At 41.9% G+C, this 27,330-nt stretch overlaps 1 protein-coding gene across 2 annotated transcripts; it reads right to left on the reverse strand.

Moving 5' to 3' along the window:
* Window positions 1-25,907, reverse strand: LOC118381290 (cytoglobin-1-like). 2 transcript variants are annotated; one of them, XM_035768248.2, is made up of 6 exons: window positions 25,775-25,907; window positions 25,515-25,692; window positions 12,011-12,118; window positions 9,540-9,660; window positions 9,052-9,132; window positions 1-3,080 (listed from the first exon to the last, which is right to left on the reverse strand). In XM_035768248.2, the coding sequence occupies exons 2-6, from the start codon at window positions 25,673-25,675 to the stop codon at window positions 2,958-2,960; spliced, it is 594 nt and encodes a 197-aa protein (XP_035624141.1). In that variant the 5' UTR covers window positions 25,676-25,692; window positions 25,775-25,907; the 3' UTR covers window positions 1-2,957. The 2 variants fall into 2 exon arrangements, with proteins under 2 accessions (XP_035624141.1, XP_035624140.1); XM_035768247.2 differs by having other exon boundaries at window positions 25,515-25,893.
* Between the last annotated feature and the right edge of the window lie 1,423 nt (window positions 25,908-27,330).

Here is a 27,330-nt window from a genome sequence, read left to right on the forward strand (position 1 = left end):
TTCCACAAACACAAATATTATTATTTATTTTTTGCAGGACGTAACATATCACACGACATTGATGACGTAGGGCACAATTTGATGACGCGGTACACAAATAACGGGAACCACTTTTTTGGCTCATGAGCTCCACTTTCAAAACTACTGGCTGAAATTACACAAATCTTTAAGTACTACTTAAGTAGTTTACTTTTACTTCTCCTCCTCTATAGTTCTAAAGAAAATAATGTGCTCTATGGTGCACTAGTGTGTTTATTGTCTGACTTGGATGGCACTTCCAGAAACATAAAAAATGGCAAGGTTGTCAGAACGGGTAATGTACTGTGTAAGTAATTACTCCTCAAGATACACTTCATTTTAACTAGCTAACTCCTGTGTAACAACTAGTCATTTGTATTGATTAAGGATCCCATTCTCTTCCTGGGGTGCAGCAACATTAAGGCAGTTCTATACAATTACAAATATTACATGACATGTACATTTCAATAACACTTCACAACACATTAAGTGGGAGCCCTCATGCCACTACTCTACTATCACATATCTACAATACAAAATCCATGTGTATGTGTGTGTAGAGTGCGTGTGTAATTACTTTGTACTTTGGCAAACATTACACGTGCTCCGAAATAGTGTCTTATTCCTCATCTGGGATGACACTAGTAGTCGTATTAAATCTGTTTTCGTAAACTCAAACCAAGTTAACCCAGAGGGTACGCTATATTTTGGGTGCACGTGCTAGCAACAACGTTGACTGGAGATATATTTTGAAAAGTGCACATTCATGGTTAAATAATTAGAGGCTATAATCTCTCAGACACCCAACGCATCCAATCGGAATTATCATCCTAGAGCTAGCTCTGACTTCTCCAACCTGAAGATCACTGACGTCACAAATTTTCCCCGTCTGAGCTTTTGATTCATTCCCAGTTGTTTTGAACGCACCATCTAGCAGACATCTGGGTAATATTCATTAGGCAGAAAATGGAAGAAAACAGACTGAAATATGCAGGGATTTCCTGGGACTTGTCCAATAGGAAACACTCATTTTAATGTTTCATTGCGAAACATTTCAAAACATTTTCTATTGGATGCCCTAATGAATACGACCCTGGTAGTGTTGGCCTATACTTTAATGAATCCATATACAGTGCATTCGGAAAGTATTCAGACCCCTAGGCTTTTTCCACATATTGTTACTTTACAGCTTTGTTTTAAAATGGATTCAATTATTTTTTCCACCCTCATCAATCTATACACAATAGCCCATAGAATGTTTTGCAAATGTATTAAAAATAAAAAATGTACATAAGTATTCAGACCCTTTACTCAGTACTTTGTTGAAGCACCTTTGGCTGCAATTACACCCTTGTTCCTGGTTATGAAACTACAAGCTTGGCACAGCTGTATTTGGGGAGTTTCTCCCATTCTTCTCTGCAGATCCTCTCAAGCTCTGTCAGGTTGGATGGGGAACGTTGCTGCACAGCTATTTTCAGGTCTCTCCACAGATGTTCGATTCAGTTCAAGTCCGGGCTCTGGCTGAGCCACTCAAGGACATTCAGAGACTTGTACCGAAGCCACTTCTGCGTTGTCTTGGCTGTGTGCTTAGAGTTGTTGTCCTGTTGGAAGGTGAACCTTCGCCCCAGTCTGAGGTCCTGAGCGCTCTGGAGCAGGTTTTCATCAAGGATGACGGCAAGGGTAGCCTAGTGGGGGCGGCAGGGTAGCCTAGTGGTTAGAGCGTTGTAACCGGAAGGTTGCAAGTTCAAACCCCCGAGCTGACAAGGTACAAATCTGTCGTTCTGCCCCTGAACAGGCAGTTAACCCACTGTTCCTAGGCCTTCATTGAAAATAAGAATTTGTTCTTAACTGACTTGCCTAGTTAAATAAAGGTAAAACATTTTTTTTTAAATAAATAAAAAGGATCTCTCTGTACTTTGCTCCGTTCATCTTTCCCTCGATCCTGGCTAGTCATCCAGTCCCAACTCTGAAAAAACAACCACAGCATGATGCTGTCACCACCATGCTTCACAGTTGGGATGGTGCCTGGTTTCCTCCAGACGTGACGCTTCGCATTCAGGCCAAAGAGTTCTATCTTGGTTTCGTCAGACCAGAGAATCTTGTTTCTCATTGTCTGAAAGTCCTTTAGGTGCCGTTTCGCAAAATCCGGCAGGCTGTCATGTGCCTTTTACTGAGGAGTGGCTTCTGTCTGGCCACTCTACCGTAATGGCCTGATTGGTGGAGTGCTGCAGAGATGGTTGTCCTTCTGGAAGGTTCTCCCATCTCCACAGAGGAACTCTGGAGCTCTGTCAGAGTGACCATCGTGTTTCTTGGTCACCTCCCAGACTAAGGCCCTTCTCCCCCGATTGCTCAGTTTGGCCGGGCAGTCATCTCTACAAAGAGTCCTGGTGGTTCCAAACTTCTTCCATTAAAGAATGATGGAGGCCACTGTGTTCTTGGGGACCTTTAAAGCTTTTTTGGTACCCTTCCCCAGATCTGTGCCTAAGGACAGTCCTGTCTCGGAGCTCAACGGACAATTCCTTCGGCCTCATGGCTTGGTTGACATGCACTGTCAACTGTGGGAACTTATATAGATAGGTGTGTGTCTTTCCAAATCATGTCCAATCAATTGAATTTACCACAGGTGGACTTCAATTTGTAGAAGCATCTCAAGGATGATCAATGGAAACAGAATGCACCTGAGCTCAATTTCTAGTCTCATAGCAAAGGGTCTGAATACTTATGTAAAGGTATTTCTGTTTTACTAAATACATTTTCACAAAGTTCTAAACCGGTTTCTGCCTTGTCCTTATGGAGTATTGTTTGCAGATTGATGATATGTTTTTATTTATTTAATATATTGTAGAATAAGGCTGTAATGAAACACAATGTGGAAAAAGGCCAGGGGTCTGAATACTTTCCGAATGCACTGTACAAGTTGACTGGAGAGTAGGCTGCTCCTAGATGACATTGAGCCTCTTCTCTGGTCTCTCTCTCCTGGTGTTGGCCATGGTGTTCCTCTGGTTCTTCTCCTCTTCCACATAGCCTTGCTTCATGATACTGGTGATGTACAGGAACAACGTCTGTGGGACAACATGAAGGTCAACACATAAGACATGGAATAGACATCTACTGCTCTATTATAGGGTAAATACAGCAGTGGTTCCCAACCAGGGGTACTAGGACCCTGGGGGTACTTGTCCTATCCACAGGGGGTACATGAGAAGACTCATGAGACCATAGGCTTACTGATAAAATGCACATGAGGGGTTACTTCAGGTGTACTCTGGGCAGAGCAAAAATCAGTTGGTGGCACAGTAACCGAAAAAGGTTGGGAACCACTGGTATACAGTATACATGGCAGTCCTTTTGAGATGTCCGAATGAATTTTAGTCAAAAACTGAACTCTGTTGTCCCATTAACACAGCACAACATTGAATATGCTCAGGGCTTTCAGTTTTCCCCCTGGATGTTCCTGGTGCTCTTGTTAATGGAGACAAAAAAAGCCTTTTACTTAGTGAATAACAACACAGAAAAATAAAACATCATACTGGCAACATGTTTTCAGCACAACTCTGCTGGATTACAAATGTGCTCTTATAGCTAAATGCCAAGCTGATAAAGGCCTGCAACTATGAGGGCAAGGGCCTTAAACATCCTGGAGATAAAAGCCTGAGCTCAGCCTATTCAAGATATTACAGTATACACTGAACACACCATCCAACAATTTCAAACAATTTCAAAAATCAGCCAATTGAAATAAATTCATTAGGCTCTCATCTATGGATTTCACATGACTGGGAATACAGATGTGCATCTGCTGGTCACAGATACAGTATCTTTAAAAAAGGTAGGGGAGTGGATCAGAAAACCAGTCAGTATCTGGTGTGACCACCATTTGCTACATGCAACGTGACACATCTCCTTCGCATTGAGTTGATCAGGCTGTTGATTGTGGAGTGTTGTCCCACTCCTCTTCAATGGAAATGTAAAGTTGCTAGACACACTGTCGTCTACGTCGATCCAGAGCATCCCAAACATGCTCAATGGGTGACATGTCTGGTGAGTATGCAGGCCATGGAAGAACTGGGACATTTTCACCTCCCAGAAATTGTATACAGATCCTTGCAACATGAGGCCGTGCAATATCATGCTGAAACATGAGGTGATGGCGTTGGATGAATGGCACGAAAATGGGCTTCAGGATCTCATTGCGGTATCTGAAATTGCCATTGATAAAATGCAAATGTGTTCGTTGTCCGTAGCATATGCCTGCCCATACCATAATCCCACCACCACCCTGGGGCACTCTGTTCACAACATTGACATCAGCAAACCGCTCACCCACATGATGCCATACACGCTGTCAGCCATCTGCCCGGTACAGTTGAAACCGGGATTCATCCGTGAAGAGCACATTTCTCCAGCGTGCCAGTGGTCATCGAAGGTGAGAATTTACCCATTGAAGTCGGTTACGACACCGAACTGTAGTCAGGTCAAGACCCTGGTGAGGATGATGAGCTGACAGATGAGCTTCCCTGAGACAGTTTCTGACAGTTTGTGCAGAAATTCTTCAATTGTGCAAACCCACAGTTTCATCAGCTGTCCGAGTGGCTGGTCTCAGACGATCCTGGATGTGGAGGTCCTTGGCTGCCGTGGTTACACTTGATCAGCAGTTTTGAGGCCGGTTGGACGTACTGTCAAATTCTCTAAAATGACATGGCTTATGGTAGAGAAATTAACATTATAATTCTCTGGGAACAGCTCTGGTGGACATTCCTGCAGTCAGAATGCCAATTGCACGCTCCCTCAACTTGAGCCATCTGTGGCATTGTGTTTTATGACAAAACTGCACATTTTAAAATATCCTTTTATTGTTCCCAGCACAAGGTGCACCTGTGTAATGACCATGCTGCTTAATCAGCTTCTTGATATGTCACACCTGTCAGGTGGATGGATTATCTTTGCAAAGGAGAAATGCTCACTAACAGGGATGTAAACAAATTTGTGAACAACATTTGAGAGAAATAAGCTTTTTGTGCGTATGGAACATTTCTGGGATATATTATTTCAGCTCATGAAACATGGGACCAACACTTTACCTGTTGAGTTTAGATTTTTGTTCAGTGCAATTGTGTTACTAAATGGCGTCTTTCTGTCTCTATTTCATTGGTTGAGACAAGAGCAAGTACAGTACAAGATTCAGTCTCAAGTGCTAATTGAAATTCCAGAAGCATCATTTGTATGTAGGGTCTATGTCTGAAGATGCCTATCTTGTATAATTTCATCCATCATTCCCTAGCCTACAGCTATTCAGGCCCAGGTGTTTTGTGATAGGACTTCTCCTGATCCAAGGCTGTGTCTAGACTTGACAGTTCATACAGCTTTAGTATTCTGATCATGGAGTTCTGATCATAGAATTCTGATCATGGTATTCTGATCATGGTATTCCGAACGCATCATGCATCTACACTGACATTTAGATGTGTCTACCGGGTCCACAGTGTGATTCTTTATCCCGCTCTATATTCAAATGTCAGTATGCATTCTACAAAATGGTGGAATAGGCCAGATATGATAGTAACACAACAACTGATGCCAGTAGCTAACTAGCCAGCTAACCTCTTTAACTAGCCAGCAAGCTTTCAACGAACGCTAAAGAGATTGCAAACGGGTTAGCCTTACTCTAGCCAATCAAAAAATAATAATAATATGAGGCCAGCAAACATGTTCCTCACACGCTAGGAACATATTTCCTTCAATGTTATAATGAAAATGTGCTGTTCAGTCCCAAAAAAACTAGTTTTTAGGAGACTTGTGCGAGGAGTTCTGATGCCGCTGCCCACTGCAAGCAAGCAATGCAGATGTAGAAGCACGGTGGCTAGTAAAAACTCCATAGAAAGGCAGGAACCTAGGAAGAAACCTAGAGACGAACCAGGCTCTGAGGGGTGGCCAGTCATCTTCTGGCTGGTGGAGATTATAAGAGTACATGGCCATTAAAGCCAGATCGATCTTCAAGATGTTCAAAATGTTCATAGATGACCAGCAGGGTCAAATAATAAATTCACACACAATGCATCCCTGACCACCTCCTGAAGTGGTCAGCTTGATCTGAACACAAACAGACCACAAAGCGACTTTTGTGCATCTAGACCCCTCTTTTCAATGCGATGTTTGTAATCTGATAGCAGAAGTCGCAATGTAAGCGTGTAGACACGACCACAGTGGTGTACATTTATGCAATTAGTGTGTTACATCTGGTAAATAGCTTACAAAGGTGACATTGTATGCCTATGAGACGGTGAAACATTTTTCTCATAGTGAGAAATGGATATGGAGAAAAGGAGATAGCTAAAGTAGATAACTGTGGGCCTACAACCATATTCACATCAGGGTTTAATAACGGGAACCGGGCTACGGAGAAACCTGTTTCTTGAGATAAATAATTGAGAGAAACCGGTCAATTATAATGAATTATTTCTATGAACAGTGTGACGTGAAATGAAGCTGTTAAATTATATGTCATGTTTAAATTTGTCTTCTCTACTACAGCCGTCTCTGATCTGCTAATCATCAACGCTCATTCCTTTACACTTCTGCTGTATGGCAAAGCTTCACTAAAAGAAATGCCACCGAGGCAGAATGCTAAATCTACAAGGGCACAATAACATGTTCCGGTGATTGGAGGACGTGTAGGATTGTTCTGACATGCAGGCCTACACCCCCAACATAGTGAGGTAAGTGGAGAGAGGGGGATTCAGCAGATCATTTGTTTAGCTTGCGCTACAGACGGCTATATCGGTCCGCTAATACAAGAACAGTGCACTGCTTTTGTGAGAACATTAGTTTATTTTTTGTTGTAATTATTCAGGGGGGTTGGCAGCACCTCAGCCCCCCCCCCCAATCCCACCGCTATGTTCAAATCTCCAAACTAGCTGGATTTGCAACATTGTTTCATGATGTTACACTAACAAAAGCGAGCGCACGGCGGGTTTAGATTCAAGGGCAATTGATCAACCCCAGCACTGTCCACGGTGCTGTATCTCTGCTACTATTAGCTCACATGTTTTTTATTTTACCTTTATTTAACTAGGCAAGTCAGTTAAGAACAAATTCTTATTTTCAATGACAGCCTAGGAACAGTGGGTTAACTGCCTGTTCAGGGGCAGAAAAACATTTTTACCTTGTCAGCTCAGGGATTTGATCTTGCAACCTTTCGGTTACTAGTCTAACGCTCTAAACACTAGGCTACATTTATCCATTTACAGTGATATTTTGTTATTTAACTAGGCAAGTCAGTTAAGAACTAATTCGTATTTACGATAACAGCCTACCCCAGCCAAACCCTAACCCGGATGACGCTGGGCCAATTGTGCGCCGCCCTATGGGACTTGCAATCACAGCAGGTTGTGATACAGCCTAGAATCGAACCAGGGAATGTAGTGACACCACTAGCACTGAGATGCAGTGCCTTAGACCACCGTATAATCATGCCTGATTTTTTTCCACTGGCATTATATTAAATAGCACTTCCTGTTTGAACAGGAATACTAGGATGCCTGGTAATTTCTTGCAATTTTCTCGGGAAGGAAAATATCTTGATTTTCAGGAAAATATTAAACCCTCATTCACAATTCACATTGCCTACAATTTATGTAGTCAATCCACTAGAGGTCACTGTCATACTGTAGGTCTTTCCTGTGCTATTTGAAAGTACAATATGCAGAAACTCCACCATTTCCTGGTAGCAAACATTCTTAGTCCCCTAATTTCAGTTTGTGACAAAACAAAAATGGTGTAAAGAATCATTGAACCGTTTAAACCGTTCTTTTCAATAACCCCAAAATATTGTATTTTCAGCTGTTTGAAGCTGGTGTACAAAATTGAAAGTAAAAGATGCAAAAACAAAATGTAAGAATGGGAAGCATAGAAATAGAACACATACCACTTCTTAGACTTTCTTTCACTGAGAATGGCATATAACTCACATTCTATGTGAATTTGGTCAAGTTGCCCAAAAAGTTACACATTGCAGCATTAAATGATACTATTGCACTTTCAACAAGCACCACAGCTCTTCAGAGTATATACTTAACACTGTAGGACAGTGGGCGAATGGCACATGTATTCAGCAATCAACCAGTTTGAAATGTTTTCTGGGTGTATTGAACAGATTGCTTTGAGTCTTTTCCTACAGATGTGCTGAAAAGCAGGTTTTCACAGGAGGTTAGTGGCACCTTAAATGGGGAAGACGGGCTCGTGGTAACGGCTGGAGCGGCAGAATGGTAACAAACACATGGTTCGTATGTGTTTGATGCCATTCCATTTGCTCCATGCCAGCCATTATTACGAGCCCTGAGCAGCCTCTACTGGTGTATTCACTATAAACCAAACGGAAGCAAACAGGTCGAAATGGGGAGGGTATATTTACCACTATATTCTACAACTACACATGTCAATAACCATTGTTGCAACGTTACTGAATTACCCACAATCCAGTACAAATAGTCAGAAAAGAATTGTGTAATATTTCAAAAGGGCAATCTGGCACTCAAACAACCACAAAGCCGACACCCTGCTACTTTGTTGGGTAAATGGCTGAGAGATAGAGCAGAAGAAATGCGTTATGTATCCAAGGACAGACGATCCATGCAATCAAAATTATAGTTTTAAACACTTAATTACATGTCATTTAATAGGATCTCTATGGTTTAAAAACATTTTAAAGCTATAGTCTTAACAATTACATTGTTTACAAATTGAGTAAAGCAAGCTTATATTTTGGGTACTGATGGGGTACGACAGTTTAACTAAGCCTATGAGGCATGAATATGTTATATTTTTTCAAGACTCAATGGCTAAATAAACTCAATTTAATTTAAAAGTCCAAAACTGCATGTCCCAATCCCAGATGGACATTTTAAGGCCTTATAAAGTAGTGTTTTAACCGTTAAATAGCTTCTCCACATAGATAAAGGAACAGACGGGCGGCTCATGGTCATCGTCACACCATGGTTGTTAGCTAGGATGGGAATGTTCCCATCAACTGTTTACCTTCCAAGCCTCCTCCACTTCTGAGGTCCAGTTGTCCTTCAGGATTGGCTGGACGGCTCGAATAAACTCTGCCCCCACGTACTGGAATAAACCCAAAGGACATAATTAGGGCCCTGGAAGGTCATAAATGTTTGATAAACAGAGAGCAATAGACTCAGAATTATCTGATGATCCAACATCCAGCAAAATAGCAAGCCAGATTTTCCATTACGTTATCGTGCAGTTATTATCTAGACAGAGAAGATTAAAGCTGGATGGATTGCAAGAAAATCTCCACACATCCCTAGTCTGTGGTGATGATTGTTCTGTGAAAGTCCACGCTCTGTTGTTAAGCAACGGTAGTACTGGAACCGTATTTTCTAGTCATGGAACATTTTGAGTGCTGATCTAGGATTAGTTTTGCCTTTAAGGTCATAAAGGAACAAGATCACGTGGACAAGATCACATTAGCCAGAAAACCTACAGAGTAGGACAGACTGAGCACCTACCATGTAGTACTTCGGAGGGGAGTTGTAACGATAGTGGCTTTTGCCCAGATCTAGGATCAGTTGGTCCAGTCGTTCCATCTGATTAAGTCTGGCCACGCTTTTCTCAATGAAGTGCATTATCCTTCAAGACATGGAACAAAACACCATTGTCAGAGGTAGACAGGATCAGACGTAGAAAGGCAGACACTAACATAGTCGAACCGTGACATTGGGCAATGCAAAGTAGCAAGCTTCTGTGTTGTTAGCTAAAGGGACATTTATGGAAGGGAGAATGAGACATCTGTTTAGTTTTATGGCATTAGCAACTGATTGACTAGCGCAGACACTCGTGTGTTTGTGTTCCTGAAGGCACCAAGTGTACCTCATGATAATGCTGGTCAGGTTAGATGCACCATGCTCTCCAGCAGTTACAACTAAATAGGTAAATGCACAGTACACATGTCTAGGTTGTAAGATAAAGACTTGACTGTAGCTTGTTACATGCCCCTCCCCATACTAGCACCACGCTTCAATTAACCGAGCTATCAGAAATATTTCATCATCAGAAGATCTCAAGGAACTCTTCAGTATCCATGCCACCAAGTCATAGTCTGAGTACTTTAGAATAGACAGTCAAGGAAAGAAGAGATTTTCTACCTCGGTCATAGAAAGAGACCAGAGAGCCTTTAAAAACATGTCATACTAAGAAGCAACTGAAGTTGATGCTGGAGGTAGCAAACGTAGCTTTCATCCGTGTGTGTTTAGTCTAGAGGTCGACCGATTATGATTTTTCAACTCGGATACCGATTAATCGGACATTTTTGTTTGTTTGTTTATTTATTTATTTGTAATAATGACAATTACAACAATACTGAATGAACACTTAGTTTAACTTAATATAATACATCAATAAAATCAATTTAGCCTCAAATAAATAATAAAACATGTTCAATTTGGTTTAAATAATGCAAAAACAAAGTGTTGGAGAAGAAAGTAAAAATGCAATATGTGCCATGTAAAAAAGCTAACGTTTAAGTTCCTTGCTCAGAACATGTGAAAGCTGGTGGTTCCTTTTAACATGAGTTTTCAATATTCCCAGGTAAGAAGTTTTAGGTTGCAGTTATTATAGGAATTATAGGTCTATTTCTCTCTATACCATCTGTATTTCATATACCTTTGACTATTGGATGTTATTATAGGCATTTTAGTATTGCCAGTGTAACAGTATAGCTTCCGTCCCTCTCCTCGCCCCTACCTGGGCTCCAACCAGGAACACATCGACAACAGCTACCCTCGAAACATTTATCTATTGCTCCACAAAAGCCGCGGCCCTTGCAGAGCAAGGGGAACAACTACAAGGTCTCAGAGCTAGTGACGTCACTGATTGAAACACTATTAGCGCGCACCCTGCTAACTAGCTTGGGAGTTGATAGGCTTGAAGTCAGAAACAGCTCAATACTTGAAGCACAGCGCTGTGAGGGAACGTAGACAACAGACACTGGGTTAAATGTCTCCTTTTTGCCAGGGATGCAGCAGGTACAAGTGATATCAGTCCACTCACATTCACCTCAAGAACAGGCATATTAAATTAGATTTAGATTAAAAGTTTAATAGTCACATGTACAGGGTTGCAGGTGTACTGTAATTACACGGTACAGTGAAAATCTCAGAGGGGGGGAGCGGTGGGGATTGATATTCCAATTGTTCTGCCCGGGTTTATGAAGTATTGCACGAAACAAGTAATACAATTTGAGGAAAAACACTAGAAAAAGTAGAAACCTGCAATGTTTTGTATGAGCTCGAGGCGGCATCCGTCAGCGCCATTTTACCAATTTGTTTGACGATGACGACACTCGAAACTAGATGAGATTATACTAGTTATACTACACTGTAAACTTGGCTATCACGTGAATGCAGTAAGGTATTCTGTGCATGTCTGTGGAGTGCCATCTCATATTCTAACCAGCTTCTAAACACACAAACAAACACGCACACACAGACGCACTAACACACACATCATTTTTGTAGTTTTATTGTTTGTATAATTGTTTGTTCGTACATCGTTGTATTATAAATGTGTGTGACTGTCCTTGTCTATCAGTGATTGTTGCTTGTCATGTTTTGTGTTGTTCGTGGACTCCAGAATGAATAGCTGCTGCCTCTGCAAAAGCTAATGGGGATCCCAATACACAACAAACAAACAGCTGTGCTTCCTAGACCCAACTTTATTAATTTACTCTACAAAAAAAATGCAATCTCTTGGTGCAACTCACCCCATCTCTGAATCTAGTTGGCTGTGTTGTCAATGTACCAAGACAATAAGAAATAAGGGGCCCACCGTCCTCACAGCTTCTACACTGGCGTCTCTGGATGTGCTCAGAGCTTATCTGGGATCTGACAAGTGGGTGATGATGAGAGGGTGAGAGGAGGAGGTAGAATGGCAGGAGGGAGATAGGAGGAGGTTGAGGGAGGAGGCGAAGGGTGTCACTGACCGTAGGCCGTGAGTTTGTAGCTCCTTGTTGTTCCGCAGCCTCTCCAGGTCTTCCACGTCTCGGAACAGGAAGAAAACGTCTTTGCATTCTGGATGGGTCTCAAACAACCTGTTACCATGACAACGGACACCACTTGTGAGCACACTCAAGGTCGCGATTTAATAGATTCACAAACATTGCTCTGTAGGCCATTAAAACACAGTGGAGAAAATACAGATTTCGTTCTTTATGGGTTTCAAATGCACAACTGCGCTTTGGAAGCGATGTCCAATCTATGTTTTATTGTTGGTTTAATCTCTTTCATCATGTGGTTAATCTATGTTTTATGGGGTTAATCTGTTTTATCAAGGGGATAATCTATGTTTTATGGGGTTAATCTGTTTTATCAAGGGGATAATCTATGTTTCATGGGGTTAATCTGTTTTATCATGGGGCTAATCTATGTTTTATCATGGGCCTAATCTATGTTTTATCATGGGCCTAATCTATGTTTTATCATGGGCCTAATCTATGTTTTATCATGGACCTAATCTATGTTTTATCATGGTCCTAATCTATGTTTTATCATGGTCCTAATCTATGTTTTATCATGGTCCTAATCTATGTTTTATCATGGTCCTAATCTATGTTTTATCATGGTCCTAATCTATGTTTTATCATGGTCCTAATCTATGTTTTATCATGGACCTAATCTATGTTTTATCATGGACCTAATCTATGTTTTATCAAGGGCCTAATCTATGTTGTATGGGGTTAATTTGTGTTTTATCAAGTGGTTAATAATAGTGAATAATAAATATACTGTGTGTGTGTGTGTGTGTGTGTGTGTGTGTGTGTGTGTGTGTGTGTGTGTGTGTGTGTGTGGTATATATATTGTTCTGTAACAATGACTATTGTAGCTGGAAAGGGGTGATTCTTTTAATGGAATATTTACATAGGCATACAGAGGCCCATTATCAGCAACCATCACTCCTGTGTTCCAATGGCACGTTGTGTTAGCTAATCCAAGTTTATCATTTTAAAAGGCTAATTAATCAATAGTAAACCCTTTTGCAATTATGTTCGCACAGCTGAAAACTGTTGTTCTGATTAAAGAAGCAATAAAACTGGCCTTCTTTAGACCAGTTGAGCATCCGGAGCATCAGCATTTGTGGGTTCGATTACAGGCTCAAAATCTCCAGAAACAAAAAACTCTCTTCTAAAACTCATTAGCCTATTCTTGTTCTGAGAAATGAAGGCTATTCTATGCGAGAAGTTGCCAAGAAACTGGAGATCTCGTACAACACTGTGTACTACTCCCTTCACAGAACAGCGCAAACTGGCCCTAACCAGAATAGAAAGAGGAGTGGGAGGCCCCGGTGCACAACTGAGCAAGAAGACAAGTACATTAGAGCGTCTCGTTTTCAACTGGCAGCTTCATTAAATAGTACCCACAAAACACCAGTCTCAGTGTCAACAGTAGAGGCGACTCCGGGATGCTAGCCTTCTAGGCAGAGTTCCTCTGTCCAGTGTCTGTGTTCTTTTGCCCATCATAATCTTTTATTTTTATTGGCCAGTCTGAGATATAGCTTTTTCTTTGCAACTCTGCCTTAAAGGCTAGTGCCAAATGTTTACTTAGAAGCCCTTAACCAACAATTCTTTAAGGAGTTTTAAGAAAAATGTGTTAAGTAAAAAATGTCAAATAAAAGTGACAAATAATTAAACAGCAGCAGTAAAGTAACAATAGCGAGGCTTTATACAGGGGGTACCGGTACAGAGTTAATGTGGAGGCTATATACAGGGAGTACCTGTACAGAGTCAATGTGGAGGCTATATACAGGGGGTACCGGAACAGAGTCAATGTGGAGGCTATATACAGGGGGTACCGGTACAGAGTCAATGTGGAGGCTATATACAGGGGTACTGGTACAGAGTCAATGTGGAGGCTATATACAGGGGGTACCGGTACAGAGTCAATGTGGAGGCTATATACAGGGGGGTACCGGTACAGAGTCAATGTGGAGGCTATATACAGGGGGTACCTGTACAGAGTCAATGTGGAGGCTATATACAGGGGTTACCGGTACAGAGTCAATGTGGAGGCTATATACAGGGGGGTACCGGTACAGAGTCAATGTGGAGGCTATATACAGGGGGGTACCGGTACAGAGTCAATGTGGAGACTATATACAGGGGTTACCGGAGTCAATGTGGAGGCTTTATACAGGGGCTACCAGTACCGAGTCAATGTGGAGGCTATATACAGGGGGTACCAGTACAGAGTCAATGTGCAGGGGCACCGGTTAGTCGAGGCAATATGTACATTGACGTAAAGTTTAAGTGACTATGCATAGATAATAAACAGAGTAGCAGCAGCGTAATAGAGGGGTCTGGGTAGCCCTTTGATTAGCTGTTCAGGAGTCTTATGGCTTTGGGGTAAAAGCTGTTTAGAAGACTCTTGGATCTAGACTTGGTGCTCCTGTACTGCTTGGCTGGAGTCTTTGACCATATTTAGGGCCTTCCTCTGACACCACCTGGTATAGAGGTCCTGAATAGCAGGAGGCTTTGCCCCAGTGATGTACTGGGCCTTTTGCATTGCCCTCTGTAGTGCCTTGAGGTCGGAGGCCGAGCAGTCGCCATTCCATGCAGTGATGCAACCAGTCATGCTCTCAATGGTGCAGCTGCAGAACCTTTTGAGGATCTGAGGACCCAGGCCGAATCTTTTCAATCTCCTGACGGGAAATAGGCTGTCGTGCCCTCTTCACGACTGTCTTAGTGTGTTGGGACCATGATAGTTTGTTGGTGATGTGGACACCTAGGAACATGAAGCTCTCAACCTGTTCCACTACAGCCCTGTCGATGAGAATGGGGGTGTGCTCGGCCCTCTTTTTTTCTGCAGTCCACAATGATCTCCTTTGTCTTGATCACGTTGAGGGAGAGGTTGTTGTCCTCCTCCCTATGGGCTGTCGCATCGTTGTCGGTGATCAGGCCTACCACTGTTGTGTTGTCGACAAACTTGATGATGTTGTTGGAGTCGTGCCTGGCCATACAGTCATCAGTGAACAAGGAGTACAGAAGGGGACTGAGCACGCACCCCTGAGGGGCCCTGTGTTGAGGATCAGTGTGGCGGATGTGTTGTTACCTACCCTTACCACCTGGGGGCGGCCCATCAGGAAGTCCAGGATCCAGTTGCAGAGGGAGGTGTTTAGTCCCAGAGTCCTTAGCTTAGTGATGAGCTTTGAGGGCACTATGGTGTTGAACGCTGAGCTATAGTCAATGACTAGCATTCTCACATAGGTGTTCCTTTTGTCCAGGTGGGAAAGGCAGAGTTGAGTGCAATGGAGATTGCATCATCTGTTGATATGTTGGGGCGGTATGCAAATTGGAGTGGGTCTAGGGTTTCTGGGATAATGGTGTTGATGTGAGCCATGACCAGCCTTTCAAAGCACTTCATGGCTACAGACGTGAGTGCTACGGGTCGGTAGTCATTTAGGCAGGTTACCTTAGTGTTCTTTGGCACAGGGACGAGTCATACAAGAGTGTCAAAGTAACCCTCCGCCCCCCATAACATTGATTAATCACATCAATTTAAATTGGGTTATGGGGATGGGTACACTTGTCGATGGTTTTGGGAGGAAACGTCCACCACAAACCTCATTATTAAACTGCACTTTTTTAGTGTAGTTCAAATTCAAATGTAGCCTGGTCCAAGACTGGCCCTCAGTCTAGTTCAAATGTAGCCTGGTCCAAGACTGGCCCTCAGTCTAGTTCAAATGTAGCCTGGTCCAAGACTGGCCCTCAGTCTAGTTCAAATGTAGCCTGGTCCAAGACTGGCCGTCAGTCTAGTTCAAATGTATTTCATATGGCAATTCATGGTCTTTATATTCTACATATAATATTAAACACGTTTTTTTAATAACAAAGAAATGCTCCAAATAGTGTGATCCTTACACAATGTTGTTTGAAACACCAAATGGGCCAAAATGACACCCTCTTTAAAAAAAAATAAAGCCCTCGCAGTTTACTATTATTGGAGCTTCTGAATGACATTGCTTAGCATGAACTTGACCCTACACAATCTTTCCATTCTCCTTAAACTAGAATAGGCCTGATTGTGCTGAAGAAAAGGCCATTGGGTAAATCTTCTCTCCTTATAGAGAAGCCCTGCTGTGCTGCGAGGGCTGAAGCTGTAAAGGCCATGGTGAGCTTACCACCACCTTTCCTCTGCTAATGAACTCAAGCACGCCCTTCAGACCAAGCACGTCCTTCACACCAAGCACGTCCTTCACACCAAGCACGAGTCACATTTGTTTGGTTTCAAGATTCTATGGATGCGTAACAAATGGCACTCTATTCCCTACGTAGTGCACTACTTTTGACAAATGGGGCTCTGGTCCCTATAGGTAATAGGTCGCCATTTGGAACGCAACCTAGGTGACTCATCCAGAGGTTCGTCTCATGATGATGGCAGAAGATCAGGTTAAGGTAAATACAGATTGTTTCAAGTTCCTATTTTCCACCTTTTTCCACTGACCTATTTATTTAAGTGTATTGATCTTCTATGTTTTCTTCCCAGCCAGCAGTTTTTGTCAGGCAGCGTAACCGTTGATTACATTAAGGTTGGCATTTGTCTTTGGTGATATAATGACAATAGATGTAGCGAGGAACTTGGCTTGTCATGAATGAGTGATGAAGCTTAGTGCCTTGCTCTAACTGATCCCCTCATACACTCTGTATCTACGTCGCGGTATTTATTTCTGAGGACCTCTTTCTATGTTTGCGAACCCTTTGCAAGTAGTCAATATTTCCTACCACTGCCTCTCTGTTAACTCTGACCTCGGCAGATATCCAGGCTAACACCTCTCTTTTGCCCGCTTTTAGCTTAACACAATACAGCTCAACTTTGCAATTGTTCACTTTTCAGCTTGAGAGAAAGTGTAATATCCAGTTTTCACTTGGTCATGCATTGATTGGAAATGGAAGACTTTCACATATAGCCCATGTTACTTTTGGTTACCCATCTTTGATTGGCTTCACATATTACTTTTTGGGAGGTGGGGAGAAGGAGCTGGTGTGAAAGTTGATAAGAGTTAGGCGTATCGCAGGTAAAGTTAGTTACGCAAAGTGGAAAAAGAGAAGGCAGCAAGAGCGAGCTGGTATCTGTCCCTGGCTGCAGGAAATAGGGTACCAAATGTCACTGTTTTCCCATAAAACATATGGAGAGATGCATAAGATAAATGGTTAGTTGCAATTCAAAGTGGTAGATATGATGTAAATAGTCCTGCGGCCAACCTTACATCGCCTGTGTGTGTGTAGCAAGCATTTCAGTGACGATGCATAGGAACGAGATCATCTGAAATGATGGGGACAGAACAGCGATGGATGTGAAGATACAGCTGTTACTACTGTATTTCCATGGACTGGATCTGGCGCAGTGCCAAAACAAAGACGCGTGTTTGAGAAGAGAAAGTGACAAAGCAAGCTTAGCCTGATCCTTGAAGTTCGAGGTGTTCTTGTAGACATATAGACCTAAGTGATCTACAAGTTAGCGTATGTGCCTTATCTATTTATGACAGAGGGGTTGAGGAGACAATAGAGATTGTGTCACCAAACATTGCAGAATAGGACAGGTTAAACAGGTTAAAGAACAGGTTAAATAATGTTTTTTAAGCCTTGAGATGATTGAGACATGGATTGCACAGAAGGTTGGTGGCACCTTAATTGGGGAGGACGGGCTCATGGTAATGGCTGGAGTGGAATCAGTGGAATGGCATCAAATACATTAAATACGTGGTTTCCATGTGTCTCCTGTCAGCAACCTCCTGTGAGATTGTGTACTGTATGTGTGCCATTCAGAGGGTGAATGGGCAATACAAGAGATTGAGGTGCCTTTGAATGGCGCACCGGTTTGAGTCTGTCAAGAACTGCAACGCTTCTGGGTTTTTCACACTCAACAGTTTCCTGTGTATGTCAAGAATGGTCCTCCACCCAAAGGACACCTTGTAGAGTCCACGCCCTGATGAACTGAAGCTGTTCTGAGGGCAAAAGGGGGTGCAACTCAATGTTAGGAAGGTGTTCCTAATGTTTTGTACACTCAGTGTAAACCCAGTAATGCTCATAGAGGTTTATGGTATACGATCATTCAATAAAGTAAAGTTGAGCTATTTACTCATTGGATAACTGTCCATTTTTCCCAGGGTTGCATCTCTAATTAGTTTCTGGAACACAGATTTTTTTTCTTCTTCAGGACACCAGAGTTTATGTGGGCAGAAAAATCCCCTGTGCTTGTAAAACCAAACTAACTGCTCCTCAGCACTATGTTGCTCCATTTCTGTAAGAATTGTAGTAACGCAGCATTCGAATTCTCTGCAGCACAAACATTCATCTGTCGGCATTGGAGTGCATCTGCCACAGCTGCACCACCATTCTGTGTTGATCCTGGGGATGGGTTGGGGCTGTGGTCCAGCTGCTGCTGCGGCTTTAAAAGCCTAGAGCGGCCTCAATTTGCCTCAATTCTTTGTCTGAATACTCAGGCTCAAATAAATACGGTTCGACGATAACTTCGGAGCCCCTCCAGTAGTTATCTTCATCACTCGCGAGTATTTGGTCGTCAGACATGTTTGTAGGTTGTTATTTACTTTGTATAACTAATGGGTAACGCTGTCTTCACATCTCCGCTGAAAAAGAGTTACATCTGTGAATAAGGGAAGAATGTGCCATTTCTACGTAGCAGGGATTCCCCCGAGAGGGCCCATGCTCAGTTATTACCCATCTCCACGACTGCGGCATTCGGCTACTTAAAATAATGATAGTTGCCAACAAGAACGTTCTGGATTTCAGAGATACAGCAATTTAAACTTTAGCTATTTTTCAGCTGAAAACCGGATGTGGGAACTCCGCTCAGGAGTTTCTCTTATGACTGCTACGTTCGGTTATAAATTCACTGGCAACGAAGAAGAGCGAGGTCTGCATCCAACGACGTCACAGGTCACGTGACACGTTTTTGCATCTGTTGTCATACAGCACTACAGGGAGAGAGGAAGAGAGGGCAAACTCCACTGAACTAGTTTCAATTTACAGCACTACAGAGAGAGAGGAAGAGAGGGCAAACTCCACTGAACTAGTTTCAATTTACAGCACTACAGGGAGAGAGGAAGAGAGGGCAAACTCCACTGAACTAGTTTCAATTTACAGCACTACAGAGAGAGAGGAAGAGAGGGCAAACGCCACTGAACTAGTTTCAATTTACAGCACTACAGAGAGAGGAAGAGAGGGCAAACTCCACTGAACTAGTTTCAATGTACAGCACTACAGGGAGAGAGGAAGAGAGGGCAAACTCCACTGAACTAGTTTCAATTTACAGCACTACAGAACTAGTTTCAATTTACAGCACTACAGAGAAGGGCAAACTCCACTGAACTAGTTTCAATGTACAGCACTCACTACAGAGAGAGAGGAAGAGAGGGCAAACTCCACTGAACTAGTTTCAATGTACAGCACTACAGGGAGAGAGGAAGAGGGGCAAACTCCACTGAACTAGTTTCAATTTACAGCACTACAGAGAGAGAGGAAGAGAGGGCAAACTCCACTGAACTAGTTTCAATTTACAGCACTACAGAGAGAGAGGAAGAGAGGGCAAACTCCACTGAACTAGTTTCAATTTACAGCACTACAGAGAGAGAGGAAGAGAGGGCAAACTCCACTGAACTAGTTTCAATTTACAGCACTACAGAGAGAGAGGAAGAGAGGGCAAACTCCACTGAACTAGTTTCAATTTACAGCACTACAGAGAGAGAGGAAGAGAGGGCAAACTCCACTGAACTAGTTTCAATGTACAGCACTACAGAGAGAGAGGAAGAGAGGGCAAACTCCACTGGAAGAGAGGGCAAACTCCACTGAACTAGTTTCAATGTACAGCACTACAGAGAGAGAGGAAGAGAGGGCAAACTCCACTGAACTAGTTTCAATGTACAGCACTACAGGGAGAGAGGAAGAGAGGGCAAACTCCACTGAACTAGTTTCAATGTACAGCACTACAGAGAGAGAGGAAGAGAGGGCAAACTCCACTGAACTAGTTTCAATGTACAGCACTACAGAGAGAGAGGAAGAGAGGGCAAACTCCACTGAACTAGTTTCAATGTACAGCACTACAGAGAGAGAGGAAGAGAGGGCAAACTCCACTGAACTAGTTTCAATGTACAGCACTACAGAGAGAGAGGAAGAGAGGGCAAACTCCACTGAACTAGTTTCAATGTACAGCACTACAGAGAGAGAGGAAGAGAGGGCAAACTCCACTGAACTAGTTTCAATGTACAGCACTATTGGGAAAGAGGAAGAGAGGGCAAACTCCACTGAACTAGTTTCAATGTACAGCACTACAGGGAGAGAGGAAGAGAGGGCAAACTCCACTGAACTAGTTTCAATTTATTGAATCACTTGAGATTTTCTGGATGAAGTGTTTTTTTTTCATTCACACCTGTTTTGTTGTCCCTGTGAAGATGTGACTTAAAACCACACTGGGAGTCTCACTTTGAGTTGCTAAATTTCATTCCTATTATATCTAAGACTAGAACGGTAAGTCATTTTGAATCTTCAATACATCACCTATACTGTCTGACATCAATGGATATCAGTACTTTTCAAAGTTTGAGAAATGGGATTTCTCAAAAAAAGCCAAAGCCATTTTTTTCCACTTCGCCCTCTCACTCATAATATTGTCCAATGTACCACATCTCAAGACAGTAGCCGAAATGACCATCTTTATTGCCGCATGTTGTCAGCCAGCAACCCACCAACCAACCAATCTTTCAAGCTGCAATCTCTCGCCTCATAAAACGTCCAATTCTCAACCTTCTGCAGTACACCTCTACCCCTCTACAGAATCCAGTATACACAAACACCACAACCCCCAATGTGTGGATGGATGGCTGTGTGATGTATAGCATGACACTTACCTATGGGTACATCACACAGGCCCCATGCCACAGCTGACAGCTCGGTCCACAGACAGAGCCCATTAAAGGCCTAACTGATATGGCGAGGGCCACTGATAAATAGCCTATTAAAGCCTTATCAGCACAGCCTTCGTGTTTGGGGTTTAAATGGGCCTCAGAAGAAGTTTATTGGTTGCATTCCCTGTCCCTTTTTTGCATTGATTGACTCATTAGGAACAGACAGACTATGTCCTGAATGGCACCGTCGTCCAGACATAGTGCACTACTTTTGTCCAGAGCACTTTATAAAGAATAGGGTGCCATTTGGGATACAGCCAGACCTATGGTAAATGCTGAAAGGTAGAGAAAAGGGAGTGAAGATTTGCATATCAATGTTGTTGTTTTTTTTAGAGGGGGAGTGGGTTAGTCCTATTTTTAGTGGTATTTCAGTAGGGAGGGAGGTAGATTTCGGTTTGAGGTTTGAAATTGGTTGTATTATGAAGACAGAGATCATGGTTTAAATGATAGGTTGGTTGCCACTGACAACGTGACAGTGTAATACAGTCGAGATTTGCATTGTGATGTTGGACTTTGCCATCAAATATTTTGAAACGGACAATATGAATGAGAATATTCTGTTTGTGAACATGAAGGTATATAGATTTTAAATGTACTTGTTTAATTTCGATTAAAGGAAGGGAGATTTATCTGTATAAATATCCAGTAAACCAAAAAAATGCACTTTATTTGCAAAACTTTTATAAACCATAATGTATCTCAGATAAGGAGTGCTGATCCAGGATCAGGTCACTGCTGTCCATGTGATCTTATTCATTATGATCAAAAAGTTGTAATGGATCCTAGATCATCAGTCTACCCTGAGTAGCTTTATAAATATGGGCCCAGGAAAACTCAGAAGGTAGCCACCATTTATTTGATTAGAATGTATTTTGATGCTTGGCTCCTGCAATAAACAATATATTTTTGCATTTATTCCATCATAACTGAAGATAATATTTGCATACCCTGAGCTATTGTAAACAGGCACCTACTGTAGGTATTTTAACATTGGGGCAACATAGGTGTTGGTAGAGAGGTAAAGGACACATTTAAAAAATAAAATGCTTTAAGCATTTCACTGTAAGATCTACACCTGTTGTATTCAGTGCATGTCACAAATAACATGTGATTTTGTTTTAAATTCAGCCAACACCTACATTTATATGGAATTATACCCCACCTTCTGTAAGACATAAGCATGTTCTTATTTGAGCATGATAAATGAATGTTTTCCATGCATCATGGCATTCAATCCATAATTCAATGGGATGCCACCAGTTAGACAGTGATTTTTTTTGACAACTAGACACTAGCACCATCTGAATATCACCTTTGACCTCAGGCCAAAAGTCACTAACCATGGTCAATTCTGACAGGGGCGGGGCATAGTAAAAATGAAATTGTATGTTGCCTTCAAGTTCTATTTTCAAATGTCCTCAGTGACAGCTAAAATATATATTTGTTTATCTACACTACATGACCAAAAGTATGTGGACACCTGCTCGTCAAACATCTCATTCCAAAATCATGGGCATTAATATGGAGTTGGTCCCCACTTTGCTGCTATAACAGCCTCCACTCTTTTGGAAAGGCTTTCCACTAGATGTTGGAACATTGCTGTGGGGACTTGCTTCCATTCAGCCACAAGAGTATTAGTGAGGTCGGGCACTGATGTTGGGTGATTAGGCCTGGCTTGCAGTCACCGTTTCAATTCATCCCAAATGTATTCAATGGGGTTGAGCAGCCTAGTCAAGTTCTTCCACACTGATCTCGACAAACAATTTCTTTATGAACTTCACTTTGTGCACAGGAGCGTTGTCATGCTGAAACAGGAAAGGACCTTCCCCAAACTGTTGACACAAAGTTGGAAGCACAGAATAATCTAGAATGTCATTATATGCTGTAACGATTAGATTTTTCTTCACTGCAACTAAGGAGCCTGAACCATGAAAAACAAGCCCAGACCACAATTCCTCTTCTACCAGTTGGCACTATGCATTGGGGCTGGTAGCGTTTTCCTGGCATCCGCCAAACCCAGATTCATCCATCAGACTGCCAGATGGTGATGCATGATTCATCACTCCAGAGAACACATTTCCACTGCTACAGAGTCCACTTGTGGCAAGCTTTACACCACTCCAGCCGACGCTTGGCTTTGAGCATGGTGATCTTAGGCTTGTGTGCAGCTGCTCGGCCATGGAAACCAATTTCCTGAAGCTCGCGACGAACAGTTCTTATGCTGACGTTGCTTCCAGAGGCAGTTTGGAACTCGGTAGTGAGTGTTGCAACCGAGGACAGATGATTTTTACACGCTTCAGCACGCGCCGGTCCCATTCTGTGAGCTTGTGTGGCCTACCACTTTGCGGCTGAGCCGTTGTTGCTCCTAGACATTTCCACTTCACAATAAAAGCACTTATAGATGACCGGGGCAGCTGTAGTAGGGCAGAAATTTTACGAACTGACTTGTTGGAAAGATGGCATCCTATGACAGTGCCACGTTGAAAGTAACTGAGCTCTTCAGTTTGTGCCATTCTACTGCCAATGTTTGTCTATGGAGCTTGCGTGGCTGTGTGCTCGATTTTAGACTCCTGTCAGCAACGGGTGTGGCTGAAATAGCCAAATCCACTAATTTGAGGGGGTGTCTACATTTTGCAATGTAGAGTAATTATATATTTTTATTAAAACAACAACAATACAATAGAATTTAACAAAAGACTAAATTAAGGCAGTTATCATTTTTTTAAAAAACATAATACATTCATTACAGAATTCACAACACACTACACTGTGTGCCCTAAGGCCCATACTACCACATATCTACAACACAAAATCCATGTTTACGTGTGTGTATAGTGTGTATGTTATCATGTGGGTATAGTGCGTATTATCATGTGTGTGTGTATGTTTACATAACAACCACTCCTGGACCTGATTCCAAAACCAAGCCACTGATGAACAGTACTGATTCTGTTTCCTCGTGGCAGTCTGCACCGTTCTGACTGTTCAATGCCCCATACACTGAGCATTCTTTTTGTAGCAAGAATTTAATATTCTAGTTTAAATTGGTCCTTCTGTAGCTCAGTTGGTAGAGCATGGCGCTTGTAACGCCAGGCTAGTGGGTTCGATTCCCGGGACCACCCATACGTAGAATGTATGCACACATGACTGTAAGTCGCTTTGGATAAAAGCGTCTGCTAAATGGCATATTATATTATTATAAATTGAAAAGAAATGAAAGGATCAATTGTTGTCTTACATATCAGTTTATAAACCCGATGCCAATCATGCCTTGTTATTGGGACATAACAAATCTGTTCCCAACTATCTCTTTATGCGGCATACACTCTAAGAAAAATACATTCTATCTAGAACCTAAAAGGGTTCTTCGGCTGTCACCATAGGAGAACAATTTGAATAACCCTTTATGGTTCCGGGTAAAAACACTTTTGGTTTCAGGTAGAACTATTTTGGGTTCTATATAGAACCCTTTCCACAGAGGGTTCTACATAAAACTGAAAATGGTTCTACCTGGAACCAAAAAGGGTTCTACTATGGGGATGGCCAAAGAACCGTTTTGGAACCCTTTTTGATTCTACCTGGAACCAAAAAGGGTTCTACTACGAGGACTATTTGTTCTATTTGGAAGCCTTTTTTCTAAGACTGTAGGCCTAGTTGTCAAACCTTTTAACATTAGTGAACATGATACATTTGATGATTTAGGCAATATTGGTCATTGTAAGCCATTTAAAATGTGTTATTGGTGGCAGACAAACTAGTTCATTTCTTTCTCTTGTAAGTAATTGCCTCTTCCATTCTTGTGGCAGAGGTGAGATGAGTTGGTTGTAATTTTGTATTGGCATACTTCTCCATACACCTTGATTAATTGCTTGTGTAACATTTTACGGTAGTTGTTTACAATGTCATTCATAAAGATGCTACCTTCGTTACACATTCTCTGCAACAAAATTGGTTTATCCTCTATCAGTACATTGGAGTTATTAGCCATAAATTTGCTCTAATATATATCCTGCCTCTTCCGGAGGATAACGTTTGAATTGTAGGCAACTCTGTATGGCTTAATTTAAGAAGGATACCTTAAACGGAGTTCCACTGTCAATAGTGTTGTGTTCGTTTAAAGGTTGTGTGGACACGTAAGACTATTTCTCTGTCCATTTATTTCATTAGACAGGGCTATGGTTGAAAATTATGTAGGCTATATAAATATAGGTCATAGGCATGGAAAATGTGACCAAAACACAAACGTTTGTGGAGGGCGTTGTATTTCCATTGTATAAGATCATACACAATTACTTGATTTCATTTTGACAAGACTATACGTTCTATACAATCACCAGTGAAGTGACACATTTGCTGTGTCCACTCATGTTCATGACAAAACAGTTAAATTACCTGCTAGAAGAGATTTCATGACTTGAATTAATCGAATCAATGTTTGACATTCGATTTAGTGCAATTTCTTAAAACCTATGGAAACAAATTTAGCCCGTAGGCTAGAGTTAAAATGTACTCACCCAACAAACATAATAATGCCAACTTTCGCGATGTTCTGTTGGATGACTTTCCACGTCTCTTTGATTATCTCCCTGTGCTCGTCAGTTAGATGCACAATGGGAACATCGTCAATCACGTCCCCGACTTGTTTTGGTACCAAGCCTGATATTGCGCACCCCATCTCCAGGAGAAAAAAAACTAAACAATGACAAACGCGTGAAATTACATTCAAATAAGTAGGAACATTTTCAAATGATCACATTAAGTCGTGAAACCTCACATCATACAGAAAGTACATGTTTTGCGCGTGGAGGGTCCTTTGATCATGGATTGAGTCCACTATCTGCGCGTCAGGCAGAACGCACTGACGACCGTCAAACAGAGTTCTGGAGATGTACTGTATGTAGGCTTTAGACTATTGGCGCCGATGGGAGGGAGGGCATATCATTAGCTCTCTAGCTGCGCCATCCAACTCATAGCCTACTAAAGACCCTCCATTTACGATAGGCCTACTTGAACTTGAAATATAATGACCCAAATAACTCATAAAAGCAGGTATGTAAATGAGAGTTGAGTGTGGGGGGAGTATAGCTTGGTGTTTTTATTGTTTGTTCCTCACAGCTCTTTTGATTTTTAAAAAATTAATTTGTGTAGTGAGGTGCAAAATCACTCAAAACGGTACAATGGTAGACACACACACACGCACACACAGTCTTGTATAACACACACAGCTTCAGCATTATAAATTGAGCCACACATCCTTAATATTCCCTTGAGTCGAGTGCAACATCAAATTTGGCATGTTACTATCATGGGACTTGGGACACGTCAATGGAAAAAACAATAAGGACTTAACCCACACGCAGCCGAGTCAGAGCAAGCAGAGGCAAATCAGTAATTAACTGACATATTTTCTAAAGCTAACATAACATGGTAGCACTTCATTTCCACCCAAAAAGTGCTGCTTTCACAGGTTTGGGATCAATTACATTTCAATTCAATTAATTGAAATTCCAATTAAAGAACTGAAAAATCCCCCAAATAAATGCAATTTCAATTATTGCATTGGAATTTCAATTAATCTATTTCACTGGTGTTATGTGTGACTTAACTAAAGTTCAGGAGGAAAGACCACACCTGAAACGTATACATCTCCTCCCCTCTCATCAATCAACCCATTTACACCTGCCATCACTAATCACTGGCTGCATATATAGCCCAGTCAGCATGTCCAGTTCCTGTTAGTGTAATCTTTGTGTTTCCCAATGAAAGGTCCTAGGCTTGAGTAACCATGTTTTTTAACGAGAGCAAAAAAAGTGACTTCTATGTGTCACCCTTCTTGTTTTATTTCATTCATATTTCATTCAGTCACTGTAAGAGCAGAGAAACATGTGGTAACAGTAAACACAGTGACGGAATGAAAAACCTTTTACTCCTCTCTCTCCCCCTTCTAATCATCCTGTCAAACAGGAATATCAGTAGTGCAGATCAAACAGGAATATCAGTAGTGCAGATCAAACAGGAATATCAGTAGTGCAGATCAAACAGGAATATCAGTAGTGCAGATCAAACAGGAATATCAGTAGTGCAGATCAAACAGGAATATCAGTAGTGCAGATCAAACAGGAATATCAGTAGTGCAGATCAAACAAGAATATCAGTAGTGCAGATCACATTGCTCCACTAACACTTTAGAGTTTCAAATAATCTCTACATCCTACTGTGTTTGGTTTAATATGGAGGAATCATTGAATGCCACTGCCAGACTGTAAACAAGACGGACACTGACGTGATCAGTGATTTGAGGCGCTCTCTTGGTGTTTGTTACTGAAGCTA

The sequence above is a fragment of the Oncorhynchus keta genome, chromosome 19, assembly GCF_023373465.1.
Source record: "Oncorhynchus keta strain PuntledgeMale-10-30-2019 chromosome 19, Oket_V2, whole genome shotgun sequence".
Taxonomy (NCBI): Eukaryota; Metazoa; Chordata; class Actinopteri; order Salmoniformes; family Salmonidae; genus Oncorhynchus; species Oncorhynchus keta.